The following is a 22,284-nucleotide window of genomic DNA, read 5'->3' as shown; positions in this document are numbered from 1 at the left end:
TCCATATAATTGCCATCGCAATAAAAGAAGCTGACGCTTGTGTTATGAGTCCCTCGCTGGCTCTCTCTGACAAGGAGCTTCATTATCTGCGAAGAAATTGATGTGATAGGGGTTATGAATCTATTTTTATTAGTTGCAAATCAGTTCTGCGGAAACCCGCAAGGTGGCGGAAGGGTTGAACGGACCTCTTATTAGTTGAACGGACCTCTTATACTTATGCAGTCACCAAGTTTTTTTATGCGAAGCATAGTTCAGCGAACCTTTGGCACTTTGAGCTTTTCTATCTACGTATCTGTCTACCTATATATCTATCTGGTTATAAAGAAAGAAAAAGGGACGCGTACCATCCAGGAACTCGGCAAAACCAGCGCAAGAAAAAATAACTCTGCTAAACATAAACGCTCGAAGTATCCTGAATAAGGTACAGCCATTTGAAAACCTATTGCTCGATCGTGAACCAGATATAGTAGCAATGACTGAAACATGGTTATCCCCGCCCGTCTCGAGTGATGAAATTACTCCCCCAAACTATGTACTCGTTCGGAAAGACAGGCAATCACGTGGTGGAGGCGTAGCCTTAGCTATAAAGAAATCAATCCCACTGGTCATTCTTCCAGAGGTAACTGATGCCGAGGCAGTTTTTTGTAAGATTAACACAAATGGTACAAGTATGGTCGTTGGCAGTATCTATCGAAGTCCCGCATGTGGACATGAATGCATCATCGCGATACAAAAGTATTTGCAGCAGCATGCTCGAAACTGCCGCGTCATTCTCATGGGTGACTTTAACCTTCCCGACTTTAATTGGTCTACCATGCAGTACACATCAAAGGCCTCAGAAACCCTTCTCGACATGATGTTAAATTTTAACCTTTGCCAAATTGTGGAAAACCCCACAAGGGAGCAAAGCGAGTGTCAGAGTATACTCGACCTAATTTTACTAAGCAGTAATTTTCTCTTAGAACAGGTGAAGGTTGAGGTAATAGAAGGAATATCCGACCATAATATTCCGATGTGCACTTTACCTCTAGGTTACAAAATATCAGTGCAAACTGCTGCCCAAACCACAATCAATTTCGATAAAGCTGACGACGACCACATACAAACCTATCTAGCTAACGAATACCATGAGTTTTTGGCACTGGCCTCAGATCCTTTCACTGATGTAAATGCTGTCTGGTTGCGCTTTAAAGACATAGTGTCACACTGTGTAACAAATTTTATTCCCGTCAAACTGAAAAAGACATTAAAAAATAACCCGTGGATTTCTCGTGAAGTAATACACGCAAAGCGTCAACTCAAAAGATTACGGAAAGTTAACAAGGCTGCCGGAAATGACCCATTTAGCACCGCCAGACTTGCGCTTGCTGCAAAAAACTTTAAACAAAAATCCAAGGAAGCAAAACAGCACTATTTCAATACTGTACTCCCTAGCTTTCTCAAAAGCAATCCACAAAGATTTTGGAACCACTTTCGCCGAAAGAACACGCTCACAACTCAACTATCGTCACTTGAAAAAGTTGATAAAGCCAACAGATATAACCAGTTCTTTCATTCAGTTTTCACAAGAGATAATGGCGTCATGCCGGAATCGGTTCCACGCGCAGTGTCTGTTATAGACTCTCTCGTTATCACAGACACTGGTGTTCTTAATCTTCTGCTTGCCCTAGATACTAAGAAAGCGTGTGGTCCGGATAATATACCCAACCAATTTCTGAAAAGGTACGCAGAATGGTGTAGCAGATATCTCGGCAGTATTTTCCGTAAATCGCTTTCAACATCAAGACTACCAGAAGATTGGAAAATAGCTAAAATTATTCCAATTTATAAATCGGGAGATAAATCCATTGAATCTAATTTCAGACCGATATCTTTAACGAGTATGGTATGCAAACTACTCGAGCATATAGTTTTAAAACATTTAACAATTTTTTTCGAAAAAGAGGGCATCCTGTCCCCCAACCAGCATGGTTTTCGTAGGGGTTTATCGACCACGACGCAGCTGACTGAGGTCATACACGATCTTGCGCTAGGTATTGACAATCACAGCCAAACGGACATAATTCTACTTGACTTTTCAAAAGCGTTTGACTGCGTTTGTCACACCAAGCTAATCGCTAAACTACAAAATATTATCGGGGACGGAGAAATTGTTGCTTGGGTGCGTGAGTTTTTGTCTAATAGGTCTCAGTTTGTTGTTGTTGAAAATATTGCATCAAATATTGTACCGGTTACGTCAGGAGTGCCCCAGGGTTCCGTGCTCGGGCCCTTGTTATTTCTCGTGTATATCAATGACATATCTACTAATATAGACTGTAAAATAAAGCTATTCGCGGATGACTGTATCATTTATAGAGAAATTAGAAATGACCAAGATCACTATTCGCTCAACAAATCACTCTCTGCTATTTCTGAATGGTGTTCAAACTGGCAGATGACAATCAATGTAAAAAATCAGCTTGCATGACGATAACGAGGAAGAGGGAGCCATCAAACTTTTGCTACACTATAAATGGCACTGCTCTGAGCAGAGTACACAAACATAAATACCTAGGCTTAACAATTACGTCCGACTTAAGGTGGGACGAGCACATTAGTAACATTACTTCATCTGCCATGCAAAAATTATTTTTTCTTCGCAGATCACTCCAAATGGCTACCTTGCCAACAAAACTCCTAGCCTACAAAACATTCGTCAGGCCTATCCTCGAATACGGAAGTACAGTGTGGTTTCCTCACACCCGCACAAACATAAAGAAAATTGAAGCAGTACAGAGGAAAGCCATCAGATTCATCCACAACAAATACAAGCGTGAACACTCACCCACTAGTCTTCTAACTCTTTCTGAACTTCCTACGCTAGAAGTACGAGCAAAACATGCACGTCTAAAATTTATTTATCAACTCCTGCACAATTATTTTAAAATAGACATTTCAAATTACGTGTGTTATTCACAAACACGAGCCACAAGACACAAACATACACACACATTAGTACAATACAAATGCAACACTGATGTGTTTAAATATTCTTTTTTTCCGGTTGCCATTCGCGAATGGAACATGTTGGCCCCTCACATCACTAACACTGAGTCACTGTCTCAGTTTGAGTTAGAAATTGAAACCAATTCTTAGCTTCTTTAAATACCCAATGACAATGGTAATGAAACCAGTATGTACTACTTGTATATTCTGTAAACAACCATGTGCGCGGCCTTATTGTTAAACTTGCCATTTTGTATGCACTTGTATTTTGTTTGTTATGTTGTGTAAATATTGCTTATGTGCAAAGTGCCAGGTTGATGTTACTTTTATGTTCTGTATTACAGTTTTTTTTACTATGATGAGCAATCATAGCATCTGTACAGAGTGCCCACCTGCTATGGTCTCAGTAGAGACTGGCAGTATTGCAAATAAATAAATAAATCTAGCCGCCTACGTCTGGGTGCTCTCGGGATCGCCTCCTTAACTTGGTGGAGACCAAGACTGGCATGGGAGGGTGAGAGGATTTGACAAATATGACTGTCGGGTCATGGCATGAATAACGTGAAAATCCTGTCGCGTACGTCGTCAAACCCTTTCCTCCAGACACGTGTGGCACATACCCGCTTACCACGGGCCGCGGTGTACGGGTATGCGCCACAGGTGATTGAGAATTTGCATCTACCCAGGAACTGCGAGAACAGATATTGGTAATTTAAATGCGAGAGCGTTAAGAAAAACCGACATCAGCAGCGTTGACCCGCCGAATGGAAAGAACAAAAATTAGGATCCCAGCAGGAATCGAACCCAAGCATTGCGCGTGGCAATCAGGTATTCTACCACACAGCCACGCTAGGTATATAAACTGGTTTGTAAAAAGAGCCTATGCAGGCGTAATGTCGGTGCAACGTCAGTTGTGGTTGTGGTGTTGGCTATCTAATTTTACAAGAAAGCAACAAGCACTACATATGTACTCCTACGATAGGGGCGTCATATCAGATTAACGTCTGTGGTTCAAGTGTTGGCTCCGCTTTTATAGCAGTTTAATAAAACATTATCTTTGTATTGTTATGCTTCAGCAAGCTATATTGAAGCATTGCTCGACCCCCTAGGAATACATGAACGAAAGTTACGTATGATATTCACATGATTGCACCATAAAGTGCACTTAGTTTCGATAATAGCGACGTATGTACTCTAACATGAGGGCTGACGTTACGTCGCACTATAACTTACCCTTTCAACGCCAGTGTTGTCGACGTGCCTGGTAAGCCCACGATGTGCACACAGCTATTACACTTACAGAAACACGTCGATCCACCTCGTAACGCTTGGCTCAAAACCATAAAATACAGCATAGAACTGCTCGCTGACTGCTTCGCATGAAACCGATTCCCACAACGCGTGGGATCTGCAGATTTTTTTAATGTATATACACTTGCATGTTCAATGTAATAAAGTTTAGTTGAAGCCTAGCGTGTTCCCGTGTTCCATCTTCTCGTCCCCGCCTTTTTTTAAGCTAGTACTCATGTCCTATTATGGTCATCTATGTGCATCTGTGTAGAAGTCTGTCATGCATTATGTAAATTATGTATTACGTGTATTATGGTGCATCTATGTCGAAGTCTGTCATGCCGGCTGAATAGCAATACACACAATGTTGAGATTATATTTGGTAAGGTCCAGCAAAGGCGCAAGTACTTATATTCAGACACATTTTACTTGAGTGTTATTAGCGATTGCTGTGACAGAAGAATCAACCATTTTTTTTTCATATTATTAACGCTTAGCTCATAGGTCGAGCTGTGTAATGTCGCATCGTCTTTTTTGCAGCTAATTTTATATTGATGAAGCAGCGCATAAAAGGCATCTTCACGCAAACATAAATAACACGCACAGAAAACAAGCGCTGGTCTGTAACTTCATTCTTGAAAGACCCGCCTAATTTGGAGTAACAAGTGCATGAGCTGTGATAGCAGTGGTGTAGGAACAAGACCAAAAAAAAATAGGCCAATTTTGACATTTTCGTTGAAAATTCCACTCGATTTGTAATTACAGTCCAAGGTTGCGGTGCGCATTTAAAGAATGATTCCAAGAAGCAACTGTTACATTTTTCTTTCCATTGTTCAATTTCCATAACTTCGAGTATTTCTCTTCTTTGTTTCTTGTGTTTCGTGCGCCGCGCATAGTCTACGTAAGGCGGTCTTTCGGACAACAAAAACACTAGTTGGAGTCCAGAGCTTGTGTGTGTGTGTCTTCTCTGCGCGGCTTCATTAATATATTACATGGCTCACCAGCATCAGTATGTATTAGGTAATTTCGGTTTGGGCATGCCGGCTCCACTTTTCAGAAAACCGCGACCTTCCCTTTGTTTTCTTTTACTGTGATAGAAAGAATCTCATATAGCTAGGAGGACAAACTATTACCATGCTGACATGCCAAAATTCTTTTTCAGTCGAATGCGGTGGCAGCCTTGTGACACCTTCATTGCGAAAACTGATACGAGAGAAACTGAATATTCCAGTCCGGGTGAGTATGTGTTGATAGTATCGTAACTAGTACGCTGGCAAGATTGCCATGTTTTAATGGTGCTCTTTTTAGATAACATAGCTGGAAAACGCGGGCGCATAGTCTACCTTTTTTATAGCGCTTTTATAAAGCGCCCGCTGCTCCTTTTCACATGTAATAAAACTCATGAAAATCACAGCAACGAAAAACGAAATAAGTGGATTTTAAGGGCTCGTTTTTCTTTGTTTGACATAATATTAATGAGAACTAACAGACAAGCAAGCTAAGCAAAGTATATGGGATGTTATCTGTAGCAATTACGATATAAATGGGAAGAAATTAAAGTGGATGAAAATATAACCTGTCAACGGCAGGGACCGAACCTGCGACCTTCGAATAACGCGTGCGATGCTCTACCAAATGAGCTACAACGGCGGTTATCCTCCCATGTACTTTATCGGGTATATCTGTGCATTTAAACCTGGGCGTGTAGTCAGCGACGCTCTTACCCAGGCGGCGAGTGTGGGAAACTTTTTTTTATGCCAGATGGCGTCACGTAGCACGTGAACTTATTACGAGCTGGCAGCTGACCAATAATCCTTCGCATACTACCTGAAAGCATCAAGTCTGCCAGAACGAGACCCTCGCTATGAATGAACGAAAGGAGGAGAATTTTAAGGGCTTGGGCAACAAATCCCGCTATGTGCGAGCTTCTGGGATTCTCGCAATGCAGACATCTTGCTCTGGCAGAAAAATGCAATTGCCCGTAACATTCCTGCTATTAAATCGCACTTTTTGCAATGATGACTTTATGAATAATGGATTAGAGCCCCGATATCAGACCATATTTGTTGTAACCTAATGTATCCCGAGCGGTCTCACCGTTGCCTATCCGAGAAACATAAGCGACCAACTATCAACACCACACATGCTTTGAGGCAGCATGCGCTGTAAAAAAGAAACAGTGTCAGTGATTTCTTTCCCCCAAGACATAGCGCCACCTCCAGGAGTGTCTTCATAATATCGCAGAACATAAGGGTGGCCGCAACAGTGTAATAAGAGGTGATTGTGTTCATTATTTTTTCTTATCAAATGCATCGTTCTTGCCTACGCGACGCCCAGCACAGCATATGACGAATTATAAGACTAAATTTCTTGTTGAATCGCCATATAACATAAAGCTCAACACGTCATATAACCGCATGTGTCGGTTACAGCGAAGGCCATCTGTCGGCTGTAGCTGTTGATTTCACGTCCTTTTCATGGTCTGTAAGAACAGCATTATTCGAAATAACATCGACACCTATTGTGCCTCGGTCCATGCAGCAGTTCTGTAGCAATCATATCTTTGCAGAGGAAGCTCTCTTGTTTGCTGTTTTATTTAATCTGGCAGCGAATTTTATAAGAGCAAGGGCACTTACCCTGTTCTGCAGCCATATGCCCAGGAACACATCATTTTGTCTCACTTCTCCCCGCAGGCGGCTGCAAGAAGCTGTCATTTCAGAAGGATAAACTGTTGGGCGAGTTGGTAATTCATTCTGGAAACAAATAGTGCAGAAAAACGGGGGACTAGTGGAAGAAAGCAACAGGACAAGCGCATACTAACAACTAACATACTAACAACTGAGCCTTTATTAAAAAACGAATATATTTATACCAAGCAACCCACACGCTCACCACGCACCGAACCCAAACCTCACATGTGCGCATCCAGGTACCCTATCTCAACTTTGTTCAAAGCAAGAGAAGGTTTAGCCACACAGTTATCACCGCCTTTCCCAATCAAGAAAGCTTCCATAAGTTTACGTGCTGTCAGTTCAGAAGTAACTATAATAATTTTTTGGCGGATGTTGTCGCGCGTTTTGGAAATAATAAGCTTCTTCAGCAAACTTGTTACTCCCGCGCCAACTTTGAATCTTGCGAAGTGTTCTCACTACTGGCTCCATCGATAAAGCTCATCCGAGATTTCTGCTGCGCGCTTCTTATTTCCTCATGTTATACACAATGTGTAACGTGCTATAACGTGTACTGGTACACACACTGAAGTGCTAGGGAGGAATAAGATGTTGCTGTACCGTATTCCGTAATCAATTCAATTCAAGTTCAGTTTATTTCATGTCTTCCCTGAGGAGACACAGGAAACGGGCTTCAATCGCCTGGCGGTGGCCTCTGCCCCCTCAGTTCGCAATAAATTTAATACAAAAAGGATAACACACTATTACTGTTTGGAGCTACACAGCGACAAGAAAATTATGCAGAATTCATATGGTTATCCCAATGGTACAAAAATATGTACATTCCCTCACGCGAAGAAAGGTACTGAAAGATTGCTTTTTGCAACAAAGAAGATATACAGTGCACTCAATATTACAGAAAAACAAAGACTGCTAACAATGGCCTATTACGGTATCACCTCTTGAGTCATATGCAAGTAACAGCAGTAATAGTAAGTGCAACTGAATAACAATAATTACAAATCGAAAGTTTTGTGCAACACAGTAATAATTGATGCATTCCTTACTAGCTCTTCATGATTGGGCAAAATCGCCTGGGTCACGCACATAGCGCTTTTTGGGGTACGTGATGCAAAAATATAACAAAAATGCCCCGTGGCATAATCACTGCTTGTGCATGATTATTTATTTATTTTATTTATTTATCAAACATTGTGGACACGTAGTCCAAGCAGGGAGGGCAATAAAAATGGTACAATAGTGAACACGTTCCTGTCATTCGGGTTGTCACGTGCCTGCTCGAGGTACAACCTTTCTTAGACTTACCTAGTTAACGAATCCCTCTGATATTTACGCACTTACAGGTAGGCTACGGCGCCACGGAGCTAACCACGGCGACTACAGTGGTAGGCGAGGACGACCCTGAAGACAAGCAGCTGAACACTGTAGGTCAGCCCTTGCCCTACCTTGAGGTGAGTAGCTAAGTGTTCTTATTATGCGCGCATAGACCATAAAATTTTCAGGAAAGTTCGTGGTGCTGACTTGCCGTTCGTAATACGATTATTGCTGAGAATGTACGGGGATCGCATTTCTGCAAGTGCACATTAACCATCGCACTTGAACTACAAGACCTCCACCGACTGGAATCACGGGTGCGCGCAATCCAGGACTTTCCCTCTTCAACTTTGTTCCGAAAGTTGCGCGAGTTCCTGGGGCTCTTGAAATGCCGCACGTATTAATAAAGTCCCATTTTCACTACAAGCGAGAAGTAATCAATGCGATAGCAATGAATGAGAATGTTAAAGGAAGCGGGACTTGCAGCTCCCTCCTTTAACATCCAATCTGGTGTAACTTAACAGAACGCCGGTATAAGGAAACGCGGCCGCTGCACCAAGCGACCTTCGTATTGTGTGTCACTTCATCGCATGAGAACAGCACGTACTACAGAGCCGTCTGCTAATCACGGTCAAGATAAAGCGAAGCGTCCCAGCCTTGCCGAACAAAGTACGGATAAGGTCCTGCCGGAAAGCATTTGCCTCGAGGAATGCATTTGCGATAAGTGAAACAACACACTCGAGATGAATTGCACTAACAACGGCACATGTGAAGAGCACTGTTTAAGGCCACTCAAGCCTTTCACAAACAATGGCCCTGCAAGGTCAACTCTGGTAACTTCAAAAGGGCGCGAATGGCACACGCAATCACCGGGAAGAGAGGGCCGCCAGAGCACTCGCAGTTTTCAGTCGGACCTGAGCACAATTAAATAACACATTTTCGCAGCCCTCGCTTCTTTGCTTGCAGAAATTTCATCGCTCTGGCTTATGATTCTGTGACTTTGCTTATGCAGGTCAAGATAGCAGACCCTATGACGGGTCGCGAGCAGCCTGTAGGAACGCCAGGCGAAGTTTGGTCCCGGGGCCATCACGTCTTCCTGGGCTACTACAACGATGAGCAGAAGACACGGGAATGCATCACGGACGCTGGATGGTACAAAACTGGGTACGGTCCCCGCAACAAATTATTAATAAGTTGCGTAATACAAAAAGCTAATGTAAAGAAATGCTTGGTCATAACCATGGATGGAATCTGAAATATTTTCTTGCCCTGTGTAAAAAACAGAATTGCAGGGAGGAAAAGGGCAAAAGACAAGTTAGCCAGCGCGCATTGAGTTTCACCAAAGCCGGTTGTTTAAGCGCAAGGAGTATGGATTTAAAATAAAGCTTCCCGAGCAGATGTTTATCGGGGGCTGGAGCTTACAAACGACTGACCAGAAAGAACGGGGCCGTCTAGATCTTGTCAAAGTGGAGAGCTATGATTTTTTTTATCGACTCAGTCGTGACTCCAGACATAAACAGGTGCAAAAACGTAAATGTATGACGCGTCTGTTTGCGCGTGGCAAAAACGTTAGGGATATTTAATTTCTAAACCGAAGAAAGCAACCAGAGTACCGATAGCTAGTGTGTGCACTACAAACGCAATATCGAATAAAGAACGGGCGAGCAGGTGGCACGCTGTTAGCGGCAGTCACTCTTTGCATGACGAACGTGGTCACGCCGTTTCTTGCTCCACAGAAAAGCTGTCCCACCTGCACATTCTCTGTTCATTTTCATTGGGGAGTTTGCGAATAGGGGCCACAAACGTATTGGGACCCCAAAGAAATAGCGTCGAGGCCACTGCGCATGCCCGAGACAGAAACAGCGTTTGAGTTTTGCGTTCGGGACGCTATTTGCGTTCGGGAGCCCCAAAGCCTAGCTGCCCCAAAAGCTTTGCGTCAAACAAACATGGCGGCACCCACTGAAGCGACGGCTCTCGGCCGAGACCAAACTGACCTGATTTCTGAGGGATGGATGACATTATAAATTTAAAAAATGCTGACCTAGTCTATCGCTGTCTCATATCTCACGCATACAACAAAGATGGGCCGAAAAATAGTCCATGTTTTTTACAGCAGTTGTCAGTTTCAGAGCTCGTAGGCTTAACGCAGCAAGGGTGGCTAGAAGTCGGATTGTCTTGGCTGGTGGCGGCAAGAATGTGGACTCTCAGAATCGATGGAGATTACCAGCTAATTCATAATCACTACACCTTGTAACTTATAATTTCAAATAATACTTGTACCGAAGGTAATTTTCTGTGAAAGCCTTTAATTATCATTCACTGCAGTTTACCTTTCTGGCCGTCATGTCGCCGCAAGCGCAAGACGCAGACGCTGAGCGCAATACCTTATTCGAAAACTCTTAGCTCCTGCTTGACCCAACGCGAGCACACGAAAAGCGCTTTGGGGCCCCAAGAGTCCACTTCAGAACGAAGGGCTCTCCCAATAATCTCCAACCAGCTTTGTCCTGGGCGAACTGATTCGGTTCTGATTGACAGACGTGCCACGAAAGGGACGACGGACATATCACAGGCTGCGGGAAGATTTCAACGTATGTAAATCGCACTAAAAAAGTGGGCAGCGGTGGAAGGCTTAAAGCCACCGAATCCACGTTGAGTACCCTCACCGCAGATGGGGCTTCTGACCCGATCTGTGCACCCTTCTAAGCACACGTGCAGGCTAAGGAGCCTCGCCGCCCACCGACAGCAGGTCTACACCCACTGCCTTCCTGAGCCATTCAGCCGAGTGTTTTGGGCACAAGGTCATGGGCCAAGTGATGATCACTTGCACATTTGCGGTGTATACGTTTGGTGAATGACTCGACGGCACTTGGCGCGTGGCCACAGCTCTCATGCCAGTGGAAAATGTTACCCGTTGAGGTCGCGCGCGGCTCGTGCTGTTTAACATCCTCTAAAGTAAGCTGTTTGGTTCGCTCGGCTGACTTAGCGTTACGCTATTGAGAACACCGTACACATATTGTAATGGTGGCAAAGAACGCCGCAGATTGAGGAAGATATCCACAGACAACATCCATAGACAAATGGACTTGTCGAGCGCACCAACGACACCATAAAAGACGTCACTTCTTCTTACATCTCTACCACACATGACGACTGGGATGACTACGCCGCTGCTGCTGTTTTCGCTCTGAATACGTCCCAATAGGAAGCCACTCGCGAAACGCCATTCGAGTTGCTCTACGGGCGGACGCCAACAATACCGCAAGAACAACTTCTTGGTTTACACAGGCCTCTGCAACAACATCCCTCAATACTGAACTCCAGCGACACCATGCGACAGCCTCACCTCCGAGCTCGGCTAGTCATACTGCATCACCAAGCGCAGTACAACAAGCCTTTTCAGCAAAATCTTGCTAGCTCTTCCAGACCGGAAGGTTTAGTCATGATTCGGCGTGCACTGCGTTTACCTCGGCGTTGCAAAAATTCTTACCCCGGTTTTCTGGCCCATTCTGTCTACTGGAAGCTTTCGGTCCTGTGATAGATCGTTTAGCCGTTACTCCCGAACTTGGTGACAACCGTCGCAAACGCATTTTTCCTGCTCGTGCGAGCCAGATGAAACTTTGCGTCCCTCGTGAAACATGCACCAAGCTTCTGCCTTACCCTTGTGCGAACTCGAGGGAGAGGGGACGGTGAATTTAACGGTGGCAAGGAACGCCACAGATTGAGGAAGAAGATGACGAGGAGCTAGACGAGGAAATGATGGCCGCCGAGCGCAATTATGAAAGTGTGGTTCAGCGGCTGCAAACCGGAACGAAAACGTAACCGAAACTTTATCTATTATTTCGTGGCGAAGTGAAACCGAAATATTTTTATTCGTTTTTCAGTTCACGAGAAAACTTGGCAATCCGAAACAACTGAGGTCATGCAACGTGAGCAAATATGCATATCTCAGGGTACAGTATTAGCGCGCACCTCAGGCAAGAATTCCAAAGCAAAGATAAGATCCATTTGTGCTAAAAACGAGAACAGTGGCAACCAGAGATGTTTATATTAACGCAAGTCGACTTTTTCGTGCCTGTCACGCAGGCCAGCGTGGAGAGGGCATTCTCGGCGCTGAAGTTTGTCATAGCGAAAGTTGTTAGGAGATCACAACAGCCGACTTCGGCGCCATGGTTGTCCATCGCCACCACCGCAGGTGTCCGTAACCTCTGTAGCGTGAAATAAGAAAAAAAATGAAATGAGAAACAAATTTCTGGGATCGAATGGGATTTCAACCCTTTAGTTGATAGGAAATCGTGGTACAGTTACTTCCGCTTCTATGAACAACGTGGGAAGAACGTGTTTTACCCCTGTCCCACTTTATTAAGAGAAGCGCAAGTAGCTATACCACAAAGCCAATGTTTTTTATGGTTACTTTAACTTCAAATTTTTACACACAAATAAAAACCGTTGCGAACCGTTACGGAACATTTTTTTTTCGTTCCGCAACAGAAACGGAACAGAACTTTTTGCGGTGGAACGAAACTAAAACCGAAACGAAACAAAAATCACAGCATATCCACGGAGTGAATGATGATGAGTGGGCGAAGCTGCGGAGGTTCATCGGTAAACCGTGAATCTTCCGTGAATTCTGCCCAGTACATCATCACCGACGTGAGATCGGGCGCGTTTATACTAAAGGTTCGATGAGTTATGACGACTTGCAGCTCACTTTAATTTTACATGTACTCTGTGAATTTTCATTGTTTAGAAAACCATTGCTTTAGAAAACATCTGGCGTCTTTCGTTAAGCAGCTGGCGTCTTTTCGTTTTGCTTTAGAAACATCTGGCGTTCTTTCGTTTTGCTTTTAGAAAACATCTGGCGTCTTTCGTTGGTTTATTTCGTCAATCAACGGCGTACTGAACAAAATTTTTATTGTTTAATCACGCACAGGAGAAATCTCACCAGGCACTACCTTGGAGGTAAACAATGGCTGCTAATGGGAATGAGAGACAGAAGAAGTCGGCTTTTAGCTAACACTTACACTTCTACTTCTACTAACGTTTCCTACTGGAACATGCCAATGGCTGCTAATGGGGAATGAGAGACAGAAGAATTCGGCTTTTAGTTAACGCGCACGCTGCAAATTTTTTATTGTTCAACAACGCACAGGAAAAATCTCCCACCGGCACCACCTTGGAGGTCAAAGCGTAAGACTGGTTACGCACTACGACTACTACGACTACGACTACGACTACGAGGGACGAACGGGTGCCGCCTTAAGGAGCTTCGCCCCTAAAACATTTCGTTTCGACAACCTGCGTGCTGGCGATTCAGCACAGGGCAGCCAGCCTGTCTAAGAACTAGCTGGCTCCCTGTTTTAGGGGCGAAGCTCCTTAGGGTGTGGGTCGTTCCCTCCTCTGTAGTAGTAGTAGTATGTAGCCAGCTCTAGTTTAATGAATTGCTCACTAGATGAGCAATTCACTAGATATCATAATTTACAAGGCATCGTAGTGTTCCTTGATTTAATCACACTAAAAGACATACTTTGCGGGCGATATACTCTAGTGACCTTTCAACTTTTGGTCTTAATGTATATGATAAAGAAATTATTTCTACGAAAAACGCAAAGCACACCTTGAGCAAGATGTTTGGCTAAATGGGACCATGAGGCGATGCGAAGCCGGAGCACTCGCACGATCGCGTTCCGTTGGCTTTCGTTGGGCATGCTACCGACCTCGGGACCGTGGAACGCGAAGAGGAACGCTACGCGCGTCGTGTCTTCCCTCTAGCCTTGCCGTTAATTCTCACAGGGCGAACGGGGAACGCGGTCGCTCTTGGCGCGCTTTCTCTTTCGCTCGGGAGCGGACACTTTCCCTGCATTTCACCGATCACAAAGCGGTGATAATGAAGGGACCACGTAAACCAACAGTACAATAAAAGTTCGAAGAGGAACGCTACGCGCGTCTTGTCTTCCCTTCAGCCTGGCCGTTAATTCTCACAGGGCGAGCGGGGAACGCAGTTTGCGAGAGGGGGCAGCGTAGGAGAGGAGAGAGAGGGGAGGGGACGCGCATGCGCTGGTGCTCATCGCGAGGAGAGTTTCGGCATGTCGCCCGCGTTTCAGAGGAAGAGTGGAAAGAGGGAGGGGAGTGCGAAAGTGGAGCGGGGATATGCGCATGCGCAGTAAAGGTGTCACGCCACACACCAACCACCACCACCGGATTGAACTCCGCCATAAGAGCATCTAACATATACACGGTGTTTCACACTCTTTATATGATGTACTGGGCGAATTTCACGGAAGTTTCACGGTTCCGATGATTCCCTCCGGAGCTTCGCCCCACTCATCATCATTCACCCGTGGATATGCTGTGATTTTTTTTCCACCCTCTCTGTCCTCCCTATTCCACAAGTTTCTTTATCTCCACTCATTTACCTCGTTTCGTAGTCTCCTTGCGTTTTCCGCTCTCCAGCCGTCTTTCTGGTTACGTTTGCCCCATACGCATTCAGGTAATAAGATTAATACCCTCAGAGAGCTTTAGAACTTGACGGGAAAATTTTAACAATGCTTTGGGAAGCATTTGACAGTAAAGCGTAGCTTCAAGTAGTACTTGTCTTGTGTGTCAGTGTTCTCCCTGTGCCCCGCGTTACATCTACGATATCCAGTATTTATAAAATTTGTAGCTGTCTTGAGGAGTGATTGTAAATCCTCTGCCGCACGCAGTACCATAGTATTTTACTCACGTGTTCACAGGAGCCTCGACTACCGATCGGCAGCATTCCCTCACCATGCTCAAAAAGTGTTACGGGGCTCGTTTAAGAACTACGCTCTAAATAACGTTATCGTGCGTGTGTGTGCAGTGACGTGGGCGTAATGGACGAAGATGGCTACATCGACATTGTGAGCCGCATCAAGGACATGGTCATCAGGGGCGGAGAAAACATCTACCCAGCCGAAGTGGAAGAAGTGCTCAACACCCATCCTGCCGTCCACGAGAGTCTGGTATGAGCTATTTTTCTTGCTTGCCTTGCTTGCCTTGCCTTGCTTGCCCTGCCTTGCCCTGCCCAGGGTTGCCAATGGTGGCTACTTTTCGCCAAATTGGCGAATTTGAGAGACCCGTGGCGACCTAAAATTATGAATGGCGACTTGGCGAATTTTTGGCGATTTTCGGCTTAGGTCTCCACTGAGTTATGCATCCTAAGATTTGTGTCTTCCCAATGAATGAGCGGCAACATTCTCTGTATTTTTCTTGGCTTTAAACCCACGAGTAGAATGTGCACGTTACGCGTCATTCGGTTTGTCCGTCCTGTAACTCATGTGCATCTCCTCAATTCGTCTAGATGCAGAAGGTACTGGAACGTCCCCCGGCGACATTTTAGCAAAATGTAAGTCAGCGGACTGCCTCGAAAACCGCGAGGCGGCAGTGTCTATAAGTTTATGGCTTTAGGTGTTTTTAAGCTTCTCTAAAGTTTCGCTTCTGAAGGGGCTAGACGATGGGTTGGCCACGTGTTCCGACCAATTGTTCCGCCAAAGCTCCAAATGTTCTGAATCGCTTGGCGACTTATTCACTGTTGCGGTACCCCCAATTCAGCTCGCAAAGACTGCTCTGGAATTGTGAAGAGAGGTGGATACACGGCTATTTGTGCAATAAAGAATATTTATTGAGGCATTTTCCACTGTTCTCAGTGAGCGTGTGCAATGAAAACAATTGCTGTATAACATTTTACATTGTCAACCTGATCATTAATAACGCGTTGGATTGACGCGTGTAGATATAGGCGACTATAAGAAAGGGTCGGTGGCGTCCGGTATCATATTAGTTCACAATGAAAAGGTGTAAGACTGCTGTAAGAATTCTGTCGTGTTACCTTCAATAAACCTTTTAATCCTTTTATTTATATAAGGGTACGTAAAACTGTCTACAAAGAACGCTTTCATGGTTTTCGCCCAGGGTTTACCACACTTTTACCTTTGAAACGAGCGGACAGGGATGGAATGATATCATGAGCGTTTCATTCATTCACCCTCGCGCCACCACGCACATCTTGCGGCTAGTCGGAAAAGCAGCACTATGCACTCACATGGTGAAGCGGGCGATACGACTGGCATCGAGAAACGTCAATATAATTTCAGGGTCTTGGATGGTACTGTATTCTACGGGGCTATACGTGAGTGGAAATTTTTATTACTAGGTGTGCCACACATATCTAGAATGGCGACTTTTTTGGCGAAATGTGTAAAAAAATGGCGACTTTTGGCGACTTTTTGCTCGTCGTTTGGCGACATTTACTCGAAAGTCAGTGGCAACCCTGGCCCTGCCTTGCCCTGCCTTGCCTTGCCCTGCCTTGCCTTGCCTTGCCTTGCCTTGCTTGCTTGCTTGTGTTTTCTTTGTCGCAGGAGCACTTCCGGTCGAGCACTTACTTCCGGTTTTCCAAATATTCAGAAAAAGTCTTCTAAAAAGGCAGCCTCGCACTAGTGGGGCCAAGCCTGAAGGAATTGCGGAGCTGAGCAGCCTTCTTTGTTTCTCTTCGGTTTTCTCTTTCTTTCCTCCCCTGTTTCTTTCTTCTTCCCTTTTCCAGTTTTTTTTCTGTCTTCTTTTCTCTCTTTATTTTCACTTATTTCTATTTCTCTTCCCATTTTTTCGTTTCTTTCTCTCCCTTTCTCTTTCTCGCTCGCTTCCTCTATTTTTTTTTTATACGTGGTTTTGCCTGCGTTACACCAAGCGACGACAGCATACAACAGCATACGACAGCCCGGGCCCCTAAAGTGCTCCGCACTTAAAATAAAGCTGGCACGAAATCGGTGATTCTGGTTCAAGTGAAGAGTTCTATTGGATACATAAGATATCAGAACATAAGGTTGCATGCCAAATATTGAAATTATTTAATGAATAAATGATTAAATTATCGATAATTAATGAAAATCGGTTCAGTTAGTTCGATGAAGGAGAAGGCGGTTTTCTTGCGAGCAGCTAAGATCGTTGCGCCACCTTGCAGAGAATATCGCAACCACACGCCTCTTTTTACGTGGCCTCTGAGATCCGTTTCTGCGGCGCGACGGAACACAAATTTAACCCATGGAATACACCAGGGTACACGAATGCCGTCGTGCGCATGGCACAACCAAGCAGATAATTGAAGGATTAGGGTAGCCTCCAATTTTTTTGTTTCCTTGCTTACGTGCTTGCTTGTTTCCTTTGTTTGCTTGTTGGTTTCTTTGTTAATTTCGTTGGTTTTTTTTTTTACATTTCCCGGGTACTAAACATTGCAGAGAGAAACGGTTTAACAGAAAATTGAATTAGGTTTTGTTTGCAGCCGCTGAACCTTGAGCCACAACATTTGCTGCTCCTTTGTCGCAAAAAAAGGAAAAACGTGCAGGTATTAGCATAATAATAATAATAATAAAAATATCTCGGGTTTAACGTCCCAAAACCACGATATGATTATGAGACGCCGTAGTGGAGGGCTCCGGAAATTTCGACCACCTGGGGTTCTTTAAGTGCAGATATTAGCAAAGAGACCCAATATTGCAGGAGTCCCTGAATTTGCAACGAGACCCTGAATAATGCAGGATAAGGGTTGCTGGCGATGGAGCCGGCGAGATGATTCCATTCGGACGGTGTCTTCGACACGTACGAGTGGAAGCCTTTTTGTGTCTTTCATCTTTGTTAACAAACTCGTTTGCCAGATCGTAAAAATATCACGTGCTACGTGACGCCAAAAGGCAGACAAAGAGTGTTCGACACTCGCCGCCATGGCTGCGATCGGCGCTGACTAACACTCCTAGGTTTAAATGAACATATATACCCTATAAAGTGGACGGGGGGGATGACCGCCGCCGTAGCTCAGTGGTAGGGCATCGTACGCGTTATTCGAAGGTCGCAGGTTCGGTCCCTGACAGCGGCAAGTTATCTTTTCGTCCACTTTAATTTCCTCACATTTATATCCCAATTATTACACAACCCTATACTTTCGTTGGCATTATTGTCTGTTCGTTCTCATTAATTTTCTGTCTAACAAAGAAAAAGGGGCCCTTAAAAGGAATCTTCTTTTCTTCGTTTGTAATGAATCGCTTGCGACGTCTCCTTTCTATTTATCTTGCTGTATTCAGTTCTCCACATTTACTAATGCAAAAGATCCCCTTTCCCTACAGTGTTCAAAGCGATTCTCCCTCTAACCTATGGGTCATAAGGCCCCGCGGCCCATATGAGAACGTTGCCTTGATGCCTCATTGCGGATCTCTTCCACACCAACGTTGGACACTACAGCACTAAGACAAATCAGCCAGCGGATAAGCATAACCGAGAGCCAACCGGAAAAGTCGGGAATAATTTTTTTTTTACCTGTCATTTGGAGTTACTATAAAAAACGCTGTTCATTGCCATCCCCTAGCATATCAGGGGTATCTTTCGCAAACTAACGCGTATAAAAATAGTAGTTTTAATAGCAGTAACGGTAATAGCTGTCTTTCATAGTCTCCGGCAATAAAACACGAGCAGTTTTTTTTTAGCATTGTAGATAGATTCGACAGTTGTGGAAAGACTCGACAGTTTTCCTACGAGAAGGCCTAACGCAAGCCCCAATGCTACCAAGACGCTGAATTCATCTTGCGATATCATTTGTCATGGTGGTACACAGCTTCATGGTCAACCACGTCAATACGGTTAGCGTAAAATTATTTTTAGATGTGGTGGTGGTGGTGGTGGTATGCGGCGTGACCACCCTTACTGCGCATGCGCAAACCCTCTCCACTTCCCCTCTCCACTCCCTCTCCACATCACCTCTCCCCTTCCCTTTTCCCCTCTCATTTCCCTTTCCCATCCCCCTCACCACTCCTCCTCTCCTCTCCCATCTCTCCACTTCCCCTCTCCCCTTTCCCCCTCACCACTCTACGTCTGAAACGCGGGCTCTACATGCCGAAACACTGCTTCGCATCGCCTCATGGTCCCCTTTAGCGGGAGATGGTGTGATTTTTATTTTGTAAGTCGTTTCGTTAGGATTGACGATCAAGTCATCAGTCATTTGTTCACAGGTGATCGGTGTACCAGACGAACGAATGGGGGAAGAGCTGTGTGCATGGATAGTACTCAAGGAGAAAGGCAAAGTCACTGATGAAGAACTGAGAGAGCACTGCGAAGAAAAGGTAAAGCACGTCGCTACTCTAATTCCAATGTGTTGCTCACATTTCAATAGGCTGCATGTCCTTTTACTAGGTGACTGATAAGAAAAAGTCCCCACCATATCCACAAAGTGAACGATGTTAGAGGAGCTTGCTCGGAGATAATCGGTTAAATCGTGAATGTTCCGTACAATTCCTCTACTGTCATAATAAAGACGTGACACGCTGTTATAGTAGCGATTGTGGTCAGGTTGTTGTCGAAGCAGAAGCGGTCACAGACCTTGAAGCTGTGGCCGAACGTGTGGGCGAGGAAATCGCGCTTGAAGCGCGCGTCGGCGCCACCAACTACAGGTAGCGACCGCTTTCAGCGCTTGGCCGCTGCATCCCGCGCCCATACCTTATCGAGGTTCCCTTGCCGTCGTTTCCGCGCTGCTTCGGCTTCGCGGGCTTGTATCTCGGTCTTGGCGGCGAGCACGCGCTGCTGCTGCCTTGCGAGCCCTCCGCTCCACCGCCTTATCTTCTTCGCTCATGTTATTAGTATCGAAACGCACTGACTGACGACTGTCGAAAGAGAGAGGAAGCGCGCAGTTGTGGCCCTCTAGCGGTCTCCTATCAAACAGAGCACGCGCCGGAGTGGAGCGAGCGCCGCATGCTACAGTTGGCTATGCTATATGTGGTTTTGCTTGCGTTAATATCATCATCAAGGCGCTCGAAGAACAAGGGGAAGAAGACTTCTCTTCCGCGCGAGCGTTCGCTGAGCCAAGCTAGCGGGAGCAATGAGAACTAGCGGCCACTACGGCGATGGACAAGCCCCGACCATAAGGAGAAATCTCCTAGAATAAACCACAGCTTCACCGCAAGGGCGAAGCAATGAATGCTATAGCAACAAATTGTAATGTTGTACGAAGTAAGGCTGGCAGCTAACACTTTTATATCCGGTATTGCGTAACTCTACAAAACGCTGGTGTAAGAGAATACGGCCACTCCAGGCGAGTGAAGCGGTTTTCGCAGTCTCTTCGCGTTCAGAGCGCAGCACGTAGTAGGGTATACGCGCCGCCCGCTGATGCCTGCCGAGATAGCGCGCGCGCCAGCGATCGCGACCGCGCCCCTTGTAATCAAAGTTCATAGTTGCTGCTCGAGCGACACTGGTTATGTTTATGACTGGTTATGTTTTTGTTCGCCCCCTAAATAACGCCTCTATGGCGATGTAGGTAATCTGTAAATAACTAAATAAATAAATAAGCTTCTGTGTCGTCACCCTGATTTGTGTCTTTACGCGTTGCCCTTGCTCTTCGCAGCTCACTCGTTTCAAGATCCCACGCTACTTCGTCTACAACCCGAACGTGCCAAGGACGGCCATTGGGAAGCCGCAAAAGGCCAAGATGCGCCCGCTGGCTGCAGAAATGCTAGGACTCGTCAAATGAACTTACTCATGACGAACTTAGGCGACAGAATGTTACGTCGTCATGCGATAGACGTACCACTGGGGGCCACTGAACGACGACTCCGGTCTCGCATGACCATAAAAGGTTTCCTTAAGCCGTTGTTGCAACTCGCGCTGATGAACGCCCTGCGTCATCGCATTCCTCCTTCCTAAAGGCGTCTCATGGCTGCGTATGTGTGTTAGACGGCGGACCTGCAACTCGGAGGCAGAACAGGCGTAACAGAAAATGAAATGGGGTGCGATAAATGGAGTGAACGTGTGTTACGGAATATAAAGTACTGGGAAACCTGATGTGCCAAAGGAACAAGGATAAACTTGATTTGTCCGGCAAGCGCTATGTATACTCAATGCTGCTTAAATAAAGAAGCACTGTAAATACTGCATTATATTGAGTGATTGCTTGCCCGAAATAAAACTCTGCATGTGAACTCAGAGCGCTCCGCTTCAATCATTACTGTTTAGTCCACTTAATGATCAATCCCCACAATGCGTGAGATCTGCCGGAATTTTTTAAGCCAGAATAGCCTGGCTCCATACTCGAAAACTCTATGCTTGAAGGAAAACCAGTCGTGGCTGGATGCCGCCATGAGTTTTCACCTACAACGAGCGCTATAGGATACCGTAAGTGGCGTTATTTATATTTTCAGATATTTCCGCGTGCGCGTGTAGGCCAATCCAACGACATCAGCATTACTGATAGTTTTGTCAACAATTACTAAGCAGTGAAGCTTTTAAAAAAGCCGTAAAGACTGCTTCCGGATGTAAGATAATCAGGCACTTGCGATAATCACTATCATAGATACAGTTCATCGTGAACATGTGAAAATCCTTCATTACAGCCATATGCCCTTTAACAACATCGTAGGGTCCACTTCGAAACAATTCTATATTCAGCAGAGGAAGTAAATCAAAGTAAACAACTTAGTCCCCTCACCTAACGCTGTAAGGATAGTGTACACGAAAGCCTATGCTCCTACGAGACACTCATTAAATTACTTTTATTTACTCGACTCCATTGTTAGTTCTATTACTTGGCCTGTTTCGGTCGTCTATACATTAGCACTGGTTCTACCTGGCGGTGCTTGGTCGCCGCGATGTTAATTCACATTTTATTGACCTTTAATTAACAGGGCATCTCATTCACCTCTAATTCATGTTATTAACGCTTCATTCTTCTTATGCACTGATTATCACATCGAATCGCTTGCCATAACTTTACCGAATAAAGTCCCATTTGCCCCTCCCCTCCCTCCCCCGAGCGGCACGCTTTTGGTTCGATACGTTTTCACGCAATGGCGGAAGCAGTATTCTTTTTAACACTAGGTGTTTTATGCCGGGGTCCACCAAGATTTTGATGACGTATTTCCGTCACGGAAATACGTCAGCAAAATGAATGCCATCAAATGGCAAATAAAAAGCTATAAGAAAAAAGTTCCGTTGACAGGAGTCTATACTCATGACCTCT

General features: G+C 45.1%; 1 protein-coding gene across 3 annotated transcripts in view; it reads left to right on the top strand.

The window, feature by feature from the left end:
• The window catches only part of LOC119374780 (medium-chain acyl-CoA ligase ACSF2, mitochondrial), an 86,729-nt gene that overhangs the window by 38,662 nt on the left and 25,783 nt on the right, over window positions 1-22,284 (top strand). Inside the window, exons 11-16 of one of the 3 annotated variants that reach the window (XM_037644963.2) lie at window positions 5,438-5,511; window positions 8,309-8,416; window positions 9,292-9,443; window positions 15,118-15,259; window positions 19,289-19,399; window positions 20,674-20,960. In XM_037644963.2, coding sequence (XP_037500891.1) covers window positions 5,438-5,511; window positions 8,309-8,416; window positions 9,292-9,443; window positions 15,118-15,259; window positions 19,289-19,399; window positions 20,674-20,799 — 713 coding nt within the window. In that variant the 3' untranslated portion in view covers window positions 20,800-20,960. Of the gene's footprint in view, window positions 1-5,437; window positions 5,516-8,308; window positions 8,417-9,291; window positions 9,444-15,117; window positions 15,260-19,288; window positions 19,400-20,673; window positions 20,961-22,284 lie in introns of those variants that run through there. The other 2 variants (XM_049411284.1, XM_049411285.1) reach the window with 2 other exon arrangements.

Source organism: Rhipicephalus sanguineus, chromosome 11 (assembly GCF_013339695.2).
Source record: "Rhipicephalus sanguineus isolate Rsan-2018 chromosome 11, BIME_Rsan_1.4, whole genome shotgun sequence".
NCBI classification, from domain to species: Eukaryota; Metazoa; Arthropoda; class Arachnida; order Ixodida; family Ixodidae; genus Rhipicephalus; species Rhipicephalus sanguineus.
The sequence above is the reverse complement of the archived record's forward strand: the minus strand, read 5'-3'. Positions and strand labels throughout refer to the sequence as shown.